General features: G+C 29.5%; 3 protein-coding genes across 3 annotated transcripts, besides 1 other annotated feature; 1 reads left to right on the top strand and 2 right to left on the bottom strand.

Annotated features, from left to right (window-relative positions):
* Positions 1-4089: part of a mobile genetic element that runs on past the window's edge.
* A 1371-nt stretch (positions 4090-5460) lies between these two features.
* Positions 5461-5697, bottom strand: TVAGG3_0089250 (N-acetylmuramoyl-l-alanine amidase family; the record flags this gene model as incomplete). The annotated part of the gene is made up of 1 exon (XM_051222385.1): positions 5461-5697. The coding sequence occupies one exon, from the start codon at positions 5695-5697 to the stop codon at positions 5461-5463; it is 237 nt and encodes a 78-aa protein (XP_051107371.1).
* A 483-nt stretch (positions 5698-6180) lies between these two features.
* TVAGG3_0089240 (protein of unknown function, DUF4108 family) lies at positions 6181-6624 on the bottom strand (the record flags this gene model as incomplete). Its single annotated transcript, XM_051222384.1, has 1 exon — positions 6181-6624. One exon carries the CDS (start codon positions 6622-6624, stop codon positions 6181-6183), a length of 444 nt encoding a protein of 147 aa, XP_051107370.1.
* Positions 6625-8593: 1969 nt separating this feature from the next.
* Positions 8594-10955, top strand: TVAGG3_0089230 (uncharacterized protein; the record flags this gene model as incomplete). The annotated part of the gene is made up of 1 exon (XM_001305975.1): positions 8594-10927. One exon carries the CDS (start codon positions 8594-8596, stop codon positions 10925-10927), a length of 2334 nt encoding a protein of 777 aa, XP_001305976.1.
* Positions 10956-11815: the final 860 nt, after the last annotated feature.

The following is an 11815-nucleotide window of genomic DNA, read 5'->3' as shown; positions in this document are numbered from 1 at the left end:
GAGTTAGGGTCTAATGTTTGATGTGAAAATCTCATTGGGGTATTAACTTTATCACATTTGATTAAAATGAAATTAGAACCAGTGTCAGAATACAAAACATCCCCAACATCTTTTTCAAAATTTAATATCCCCAACAATGAACGAAGACGAGGAGTACAAAATTTAATTTTCAGCGGAAATTTAATAAGGTTATTTATTTCATCAAGTTCAAAAAGTTTATCAGGTTTTGATTTAAAATTTTTTCATACCATACGATAAATGATTCATTTAAATAACTTAAAATTGTGTTAATATCCCATTATCACATTATTTATATACATATCATACGTTTTTAGGTCTACGACCCCGCCGCTATGCGGCTCAAGGTCATCTTTAATAAATGATATATAATCTGAAGGGTCTAAAAGAATGGGATTAAATTTACCACTCACAGAAACGAGAGTAACATTATAAATTCCGCTAACTGTTAAATTTAATTCACAGTTATTATTCGAAATAATATTGATAATTGACATTTTTTTATTACGATTAAAAATATGGTAAAGCGTTATTTTCCAGTGATAAATAAAACTAGAATAAGATTACCTCAAGAATTCATAAATTCAACGAATAAGAAATTCATTCATGTTATAAATTTTAGTGTTTTCAGAAAATATGAGTCGATGTCATATTCATCATCAGGTTATATTTCACTTCATTCAAATTTAGTTCAATCAAACCCATATAATGACCATTTCATAAGATTTTCAGATGGTATTAAAAATGTAATTGATAGATTAAAATATGAACAGATTGACAATATCGAATTTTTGGAATTTTGGTTTAAATATCCGATGGAAAAAAGATTGAAGTTAAAGATAAAGCTGATACTATAACAAAAACAATTACAATGACCGATCCAGATAGTGGGGAACAAAAAGAAATAAAACAAACGATAGAAACTGGTGAAAGGTCAATTATTATCGATTATGATTCAAAGGATTATTATTCGATAATGTTAATGCTTGAATATTAAATAGCCTTAACAAAGAATTTTTCAAGTGATATTTTATATTCATCAACTATTTTATTATAAATATCATTATATGTTAAATGAAGTTCAGTTGTTGTTCCGTTCTTTGATATCTTAATTGTGCTAATATCCTTTATAGGATTTATTTTTGCAACTGTTCCGCAGCATGAAACCTCATCATCTATGAAATATTGAATCTTCACGTCTGAATCCTGAACATCACAAAGAACAGCGATAATATGAATTAATGATTCATATGGTAAAATAATTAAACCGGATTGGTCAATTAAATTTATTATTGAATCATAATTATCAGTTATGATATCACGGTAAATTTTCATTAATTCAGAATTAATGTCTACTTTATATGGCGTATTGCGACTGGAATCGTAGATTCCTGGGTTATCAAGTGGTGGGGGTATGTTGGATAAGTGGGAATTTCAACAGGTTCTTTACCAGGTTCAGATAAAATGATTGGGTCTCCATCTTCTTTATTTTCTCTTCCTCATTCTTCGGTAAGTCACGAGTTAATAAATTTGGTTGAGTTGCTGACCTTGTTAATTCAGGACTAACATTAACTTTAACATTTTGAATAATTCGTGATTTATCATCATTTACGTTATAACCAACCGTAATCTCTGCTTTTGCGTTAGTGTTCTTTTGACTAGTGAAACGTCTTCTCATTTATATTCGAATAAAAAAATATATTTAAACTTTTATTTTGCTGGAACTTTTGAATCTATTATTTCCTGTATTTGTTCATGAAGTTGATTTTTAGCATTTTCATCGAAATTAATAGACCGAATATATTCATTAATTGCATTCTTATAATCATTTGATTTCTCAAATTTTCTTTTATCTGATTCCTTAACTAAATCATAAGTTAAACCTCGTTGCTGATATAATGGTTTCTTAATTAAATCTTTGAATGCTTGAGATAAAGCACCTGATGCAATTCTTGCTACTATAATTGGTTGGAATTGCTGTTTAAGTTCATCTTTAACATTTGCGAAAACTGGATCGAATAAAGCAACTTTAAAGAATTTCTTAGCTGGAATTTCAGGTCTAAATTTGCATATTGACCATCAAACTGGTTAGAATATCGTGGTAATCCATCCGGTCCCTCTTCAATAGCATTTAATTCTTCATTGAAGTAAGAATATGGATTATGACGGTATGAATTAATTGGACCATTTTCACCTTCTCCAATGTATTGTTTAACAGCTTTTCCATTTTCATCAAATTGCATAGGATAATGTTCATTATATGCTTTACGTTTAGGATAATCCGTCATTGTTAATTTATACCCATTTATGACTTTAATATTTCCTTGACCATCAGTAACGAAAACTTCATTTATTCCATCAGGTTTTCCATTTGGACCCGTAATGTCTGCTTCGTGTGCTTCCCAATTTGGTCCGTGACGTTTGGCATATGCTTGAGCTTCTGGTAATGTTAAAACGTTTCTCATTTGTTTAACATCCTTTTGAAGACCGGCAACAATGTGGACTAATTCTTTCATTCCGTCTGGAACTTTCATAGTTCTATTATATGCACCCTTTTTGTTTGTTCCTTGTTTTAATGGAACCTGTAGAAGATTTGCAATTTCTGTCATGTTTAATTATAAATAAAAAATAAAAATTAATTATAAAAAGTTATTCGAATTTAATGGAACCTTTATTTAAATCAACTATTATTTTTCCATGTTCTCCTAATTGTTGATATTGTGTGTAAAGTTCATTAATGCTCATTGGTAAATTCACTTGATAAAGCAAACGTTCAACTGTTGACGACTAAAACCACTGAAAATGAAAAGGGTGGACAGGTTTGATTTAATGTTTGTGCTTAATGCTTTAAAGTATTGAACAGCCATGAAGAATGAACACTGAATGTGTCGACATTGAGTTAATAACTGATTAAAATATGATTTCTCATTGTTATTAGTTTTGATTTCACTGCATCATCTAGAAAAATGAGTGAATGCAAAAATTCTCTATCAAAATTTGAAATAGAAAGTGTTTCAAATAATTCATCTCGTTGTTTATCAATAATTTTATCCTCTAATCCTTGCTTCTTGATTGTATTATATAATTCTTTATACATTAAAAAGTTTTTAAATAATCTTCTGCTTCTTCTTGTGATAAATAAATAATTGGAATTTTGATTAAATGCTTTAAAGATTCAAATGTATCATCTGAAGGTGAACCTGAACGGTTGATATAAATTAACACATGTGAATAGGGTGAAGTGTTAGCAATAATGATAATTGTTTAATATCGTTAATGTTTTACCTTTATTTTGTTTACCAATTGCTGCAGTGATTGAATTTAAGTAACATTCAGAATATGGAATTTCATTAATTTTTCCTTAGATAGAGCATTTCTATTATCACTCAATGCTTCATTAATCATATCATCTACGTATGTATTATATACTCCTGCTAATTCTTCATAAGGGGTGGATGAATTTAAATCCATTTAATCAAAAATAAATTTATAATTTTATACATTTCTATTCATCAATATTTCATCATATGAACTTCTATACTGCGGTGGTGTACCTGTTGGATGATATTTCAAACCTTCATCCGGTGTCCATGTCCAATATGTAGTCCTAGTAAACCAAACCTGAGGAGGATTTGTCACTTTTGAACAGTAAGTGTCATTTTCACCCTGAATGATTGGATAAGCTTTCACTTGTACTGTAACTTGTGAGTTGAAAGTTTCTAATCCATCAAAGAATATACCCGCTCCATCACGTTGAACTGGAATAGTGCATAAGAATGAAGTTTGGTCTTTCCATGTTCTAGCTAATGGCGTGCCATTATCATCATTCAATGGTCTAGTTAATGAGTCCTCGTATTCTTCCGTGCATTCATTCACTCCATCTAAATCAGAAGCTTGAAGCATACGTGTAAAGAATATGTCGCCCACTGTGGTCATCGCTTGATCGGGGAAGTTTCTGGAATCTATAGTGACCTGAAGACCTCGAAGCATTGGATTTTCTAAAACCGTTCTTTGCATTGCATTCTTCGGAAATGTTAACACAACATCTGTAACATTATGAAGAGCGTATGAGAAATCTGAGCTGATACCTTCAGGAGTGATGCAACCTCCATTTAGTGAACGAACGTCAATATGTTGAGCTGGAATCATGAATGGATCTTCCTTACTAAATAAACGTGGTATTGCTTTAACTGATTCTTCAATTAAACCGTATCCTGGTGTAATGCATTTATCCTCTAAAACTTCCATCTTTGTGCATGAAATAATAACGTCTTCAACTGTTGCGTCAGCAGATGTAGTGGCTAAGCTTGTAATTAATTTTGCAGGAAGTCCGATTTGTTGGAATTTGCGATCGTATTTATAAACATGATTCATAATCTTTTCATAATTTTCATCAGTTATCTTTTCATAAACATAATTTTGTAAATCAGCAACTCTTAACGGGTCAACCTGACAAAATACTAAAGTATCCCTGAAAACATAATATTTAAGAATGATTTCACCAAATGATTTAGGATAATCATCGAACGCCTGAAATGCTAACAAATCATTTACCGGAATAATCATATCAAAAGTGATATCAACTTCTTCATTTGCTTTCTTGAAAACTTCTGAAGGGTCAATATATTTACCACATACTGAGTTATCATATTTTGAACATTATTATATAACGAATGAACAAACTTTTTAACTTTTCTTTCTGATTTCGGTTTATATGTTGCAAATGCGAAAGATTCACGGGCGCAATCCATCTGAAGATAACCAGCATCACCTCTTTCGGTTTCTACTTCTAATTGCTTAAAGCTTTGATTTGATGATTTGTAACCAACGAATAAACGCATGCATTTAAAAGCGGTATCACATGTGAAAGCTTTATTTGAAACTAGAGTTGCTTTAACTTTGCGTTTAATATATGTGTCACCTAATTGGTTCACATCATGAGCTGAATTTGTAATTCTTAAATGAGTTTGTTTATCATCAAAATATGGAGTATCAGAGTCATAACATGAACTTTCAAGTTCTCTATAATATCTTCTTCCGTCATTCTTTGCGAATATTTCATTTATCTTTTCGAATGAATGAAACACAATTTCCATTAATCGGTTTTGTGTTGGCACTAAATAGTTAGTCGTCATTTATTATTAAATAAAAAATCAAAATTAAAAGATGAAAATGAATTTTTAATTTAATGAAATAATCAACTATGGCTGCAGGATTCTTTAAGAAACTGTGGGATAAAGTAAAAAGAGGAGCGCATAAAGTTTGGGAAGGATTAAGAAAGGAGCAAATTGGATATTTAAGAATAAAGAAGCAATTAGTGACGTTGCTGAATCAATAACGCCAAAAGCTGCCCCAATAAGAGAAATTTTAAATAAAGGAGAAAAAGTTTATCAAAGACTTCAACCGATACTAAGATAAAAATAATATTTATTTATTTTTCCACTAACCACCTCCTATTTTATTAAGTATTCCTTCAGCTATTCCACCAATTGCGTTACCTGCTTGTGCTCCCATCGCCGGATTACCTGCTTTAGTACCTAATACTCCACCTATGATAGTTCCTGCCGTTTTCGCTACTGGTGCCAAAAAGTTAGCAACAGGTTTAATAACCTTTTTTAAAACCCAACCTGCAGCTTTCTTAATTCCATCCCATAATTTTTTAAAGAATCCTGCCGCCATTTCTGATTTAATATTAATTAAAAAATATATTTCATCACTTATATTCTAATTTTTATTTAATGATAAATGAAACCGATTTTAAAAATAAATGAAACAAAGAGGAAGAAATAAATGAAAGTGAAAATGTTCAACAAAAAATAAACGTTGTTAAACCAATTACTGAAATAAAAATTTTTTCATCTGTTGAAGAATTTAATGACTATTATGCTAATAATAAAAAATTATTTGAAGAATTGACAACATGTAAATTGAATAAAATGTTTAAAGTTGAGGACAGAGTCCAAGACCCGGAGGGTCATGGATTCAAAATTTCAAAAATAAAAGGTGTTGTTAGTTTAAAATCTATTCCTCAATCAAGAATCACCTCATTAATGAAAATAGATGATTTAACAAAAAGAATAGAAATTATTGAAGAAAGAATGAATCAAATAATTGATTTCATAAATCATGACTCGTTGAGCCCGGGTCCTTAAAGCCCAGGACTTAAAGTCCATCACTGAGTTCAAGGTTATATTCATCAAATATTTCATTATTAAATGCAACTTCTGCTAGTTTATTTATTTTTTCAATACGATCATTTGAAAGTCTATCGTTTAATTTTTTCTGAAGTTTTTCATTTTCTAGTTCTGAAACTTTATTTGGATGATATTTAAACCCGTTAAATTCTTTTTCCTCAGTTTTGATCATTAATTTACAAAGAACTTTTGTGGTTGGAATTCGTTTAAACCATTTATCATTAATATTTGTTATAAATTCAATATCTGGAATTAATTCCCAAATTTTTGCATTTTCAATTAATTTATTATCAAATGCAAAAGCAATAGGTTTAATATTAAACTTACCTTTATAATATATACTTTCTACATAATCATCGAAATAAACATCTACTTGTTTAACATTTTCAAGAATTGGTGAAAGAACATCCATTAATTGATTGACGGTTACGAATCTTGATCCACTCATTTTCTTACGAATTAAAAAAATAAATTATTCAAAAAATGTAAGACATGAATTTTTAAAGTTTATTTTTTTATTTTTTTTATTTTTTTTTATTTCATTATGTATGGGTTTAGTGAAAATTTCTTACGATTCTGAAAATTTTTAAATCTTGATTTATTCAAAAACGTAAGAATAAAAACCGTAAAAATCATACATTTTTTACTTCATATGTAAAAAAAAATGATACAAAATCGCTCAAAAATGTATGAATTCTTACGTTTACAAAAAAAGTCACAAAACCCGTCAACATATACTACTTTGTTTTATTGGATTCTTTTTCTTGTCATATTTATCTTTGTTTTATGAAATCCTCTCAATGTTAATGAATGTCCTCTTAGTATTGCAATCAAAGCAAATTCAATAGAAATCGTCAAATTATTGGTTGAACATGGTTCTGATGTTAACATGACACTTGTTCTCTTTCTTTTCATATTTTTCTTTGTTTTATGAATTTTTCTTTCTTTTCATATTTATCACTGTTTTATTTTATTCTCTTTCTTTTCATAATTATCATTGTTTTATGCTATTATCTTTCTTTTCATAATTATCATTGATTTATGAAATTCTCTTTCTCTTCATATTTATCATTATTTTATGAAATTCTCATTCTTTTCATATTTATCATTCTTTTATAGAATTTTCTTTCTTTTCATATATATCATTGATTTATGAAATTATTATTCTTTTCATATTTGTCATTGTTTTATATTATCCTCTCAATATTGATGAATGCCCTCTTAGCATTGCAATAAAAGAAAATTCAACAGATATATACAATTTCTTAGTTGAACATGGTGCAAGGAACTCAAATAATTCTCTTTTGAGCTATAAGATTCTCTATTGAATCAAGATATTGCAGTATCTGCATAATTTAAGAATAAACACTTCATATTAATAATTTATAATTAAATAGTTGTATTCAATGATGTTCAATATTCCATCCCATTGTGAGCATTTCTTATGACATTATGCAAATATCAATGAAAAAATGTGAAAATGGTCAAACAGCTCTTCATATTGCATCAAAAATAATAGGAAAGAAACAGCCAAACATCTTATTTCGCATGATGCAAATATCAATGAGAAAGATAATATTGGACAAACTGCTCTTAATATTGCAGCAAAATATGATAGCTGAGAACCAGTTAATCTTCTTCTTTCACATGGCGCAAATATCAAGGAAAAAGGTGAAGATGGACAAACTTCTCTTCATATTGCAGCAAAAAATAATTGCAGATTCACGATACTGATTTTACGCAATAAGTAAATGTGTATAAAATTTAACGCTGCACTTACGCCCATCTGTAATTTCAATTTCTGAGAACAAGCTGAACTATCAATGAAAATTAGTTTTGAACAACTTAATTGAATGTCATGTCATTCGAGCGTGAGTGCACCTTTAAGATATATGATATGAAGCATTACTATTAATATAATCTTATAAAATATCTGAACGAAAACTATCAAAATTAAGTCATAAAAAATATAAATATAGGATGCTAATTTATTGTAGATTCATAAAGTTAAAAGTGTGGGTGTTGTCCTCTATATAATGCGTTCTTAATTCTATAAGCGCTTCATAATCAATAGATACTATTTTAGAATAATCATTCTCTATTCAGTTTTGTCACTCAATAAGCAAGTGTGGTGTTACCATTTCTAGCCTGAGAAAAGCACTCATATTTTTAGAACTCTTTGCTCTTAGTCTCTCCATCATTTCCCTTTGCTTCTTAATCATTTCCAATTGATATAAGATATATAACAACTGAAAGATGATCATATTGTGCTGCATAAATGAGTGGAGTAAATACATGCATATTTATCAGCTCCAACATATTTAAGATGACTTATTTCTAATAAATAGAATTCTTTATAAGTTGTCACTTTTCTTTTTTTTATGAAACAATTTCCCAGTGAACAAGATAAAACATTTCTTAAAATGGTTTTGGAATTTGAAGTCAATCCCACCGACACATTTGACATTAAGGAACAAGATGATAAAACTTTAAATTCATCTTTAAAAATCTTCAAAATGCAACTTCGTGCCTTAAAAATCGCAATAGATCAATTCGATCCTTCATCAGATGCATTTTATAGATCAATATTTATATGGTTTGAAGATTTTTTGAAAGAAGAATACAAAAATACTCAAGAAATGAGTATTTCTACACATCTTGTTACACATTTTCTTTCAAGCTTTATTAATATTCTTGTTTTGACCCTTCCAGACATAATTATTCTGCAAACAATCCTCAATGTTGTTGAGCCATTGATAAAGAAATATCCAAACTCAACATTTGTTCACAAATTCGAAAAAATTTCAGTAATTTGTCATATCCTTCTCTTCCAAAATTCTTCAATTTTTATAATTGATTCAAGAAACGAGTTAATTGACCTTCCCGAGCAAGCATCGAGTTGCCTTTACAAATACTTCCTGAACAATCCCTCTTGTTCGTTAAATTTAGTTCAAGCAATTGTTTTTCCGAATTTTAATACGAGTGACTATGAAAACATCGAACAAATCTCATCAGAAATTATATTCCAACCTTCGCTTTACGCTCTTTTACTAGAAAATTCTCAAAATATCAATGATATTTTGTTTGTCAAAATTTTTTCAATAATTCGTCAAATTATTCACAACATATTGAATTCTCAAGACATAGATTTGGAAACCATAGTGTTTCTATCGAAATTTCTTTCATCAGGAGACGTTTTTCGAGGTTGTTTTTGCCATTATCTTTTATTACTTCTTTCTATACGAAAATTTTGGAAATACGGAACGAATTTCTTATACAAACTCAGATGCAAGACAGGAGCTTCAATAATTAAGCAAATTTTGATTTATAATACAACTTTAGAATTTTATTCACTTGTTTCAGAGAAAGGAGCATTTATATCACAAGAAGTATATTCACTACGCGATTACTATGATTCCGAAACACTTTTGGCGTTAAGAGCGTTCTCAGAATGGAAAGAATTAGATTTAAGTCTCATTTCAAGGAAATACGAAGATCCGGAGATAAACCAGCGGTTGTTTACAACAATTTGTGTCTTACTCAAGCTCAAATCATTGGAATTATTGAATTTCGCTCAAATAATTTTGAATTCATCAGATGAATTTTATCAATCCTTGATAGAATTGATAAATCTCTCAAAGAATACTCAAGCTCGTATGAATCCAATGACAATATCCCTGATTTCGGGATGTTTTCTCTTATTTTATGGTATTTTATCGGGAATTACTAATGATAAGAAGTACGATATCTTCAGAAACATTTTATTTGAGTTTTCTATGAATGCTATTAACTTTGTATTCAGCGCAAACATTACTCCTGATAGATTTGCGATACAAGACGCTTTATTACGCCAATTGAATGCAGGTGTTGCCTTTATGAACAATGAAGGAATGAAGTTATCCATAAGGTACAGCTCTGATCCAAATTTGGCCATTGTTCGTGCGTATTTAATTCATAAGTTGAATTTTCAACCATGTTCAATCATGGTTGGCGTTTTTTGCGACATAATAAAGCGTGAGAATATCATTTCCTACACAATTGCCTGCAAATTAATGGAATCCATGTGTATAAATGACCCTGGGAATATGATATTTAGCGCATTTCTTGATTATATGACTGATCTTGTCCACGAACTTGAAAGCGGCGGTGATTACGATATAGTTTCAAGGATGGCTATAAGATTTCTCATTGCTTTCGCAGTTGGCCTGAGAAACGTCACTTTTGAGAAAATTAGTGATTCAAATTTATTCGAAATTGTTGTTGGAATTTTGAATGAATTTGTAGAGAAAACGACATACAACCAGATTGAATTTATCACAGCATCCATCATGCTACTTCTTGCTCTCTCGGAAAAGAAGAAACAGATGCTTATTGATGAGAATATTTTTTGTTATTATCTAATTCGCATTGCAGAGATACCATCTTTGCTTGCTGATCTTATACTTGACTTCGAGATGCTTTATTGGAGCATACCTGATACAAGACCTCATTCATTTGACTGGAATAGCGTATTTTGTAGCAAATCTTCAAAGATTAAGGTGTTTGTTGAAACATACAACAAAAGATTCAATGGAAGCATTGACTCTGCAGCTGCAATTGAGTATCCAGACGAAAGAATTATGTCTGATGTCTTTTGGAAGCAAGTTCCTCGTGAATTTGTGTTATTACATAATTCAATCATGGCTCAGAAAGTAATGATTAGAAGTAATAAATAAAAGTTATATTGTTATTTTATAAAGGTAATTTCAGATCTTTTTTTCACAGCCTTTTGAGAGACCAAACTTTGGAAGTATATTTTATTATGTGACTATAATAACTTTTTACTATCAAAATTTGAAATCAAAAAGAATCAAAATTCTCTAGCATACCATTGTTTTTGTCTCAAACGGCTATTCGGTATTAAAAGCAAAAATAATAATATACTAGAGAATTACACTTTTCCGATATTTATGAGTTGCTTCTTGCACCTGTGAGGAGCACTTTAGTTTCTGGTGGGACGAACTTTAAATTGAATGGTCAATTTAAAGGGTTTTCCTACAAGTGCAAAAAATACGCAAAAACGATTATTTTACATTCAAACTGCGCATTATTTGTGTGTTTAAAAATATATCCGCGTAAAGTAGTCAAAAGATGTAAGCATTTTTTCTTTAATATTATATACATATGCAATTGTGGCTATACTTTATTAATGGTTTTGATTATTTATAATAGTCAACTCCAAACTTTTTCAAATGCGCAAAATATGCGCAGATTCAATTTTAAATAATCGTTTTTGCGCATTTTTTGCACCCCATGTAAAACCCAATTTAAAGGAAGAATTCAATTTTTTGGTCAATTTAAAGCAATCATATATGTAGTTTGTTTTAAAGGCTTGATCAATAGTATATGATCAGTACTCATTGAGTATGTTATGATCTTAAGAGATAATGGATAGTACACTTTAATATTGAAATTGAATTTGGATTATTATGCAATATTCTATAATCTATATTATGATGATCACAAGAATGTGTTGTATGTGATGACACTTAAGTATCATTGATATTTTTAATTATTGAAAAAGTTAGTAAATAATATCTCTTAATGTGATGTGCTATTTCGTG

This window comes from Trichomonas vaginalis, chromosome IV, assembly GCF_026262505.1.
Source record: "Trichomonas vaginalis G3 chromosome IV, whole genome shotgun sequence".
NCBI classification, from domain to species: Eukaryota; Parabasalia; order Trichomonadida; family Trichomonadidae; genus Trichomonas; species Trichomonas vaginalis.
Note: the sequence above shows the minus strand (reverse complement) of the source record. Positions and strands in the feature narration are given on the sequence as shown.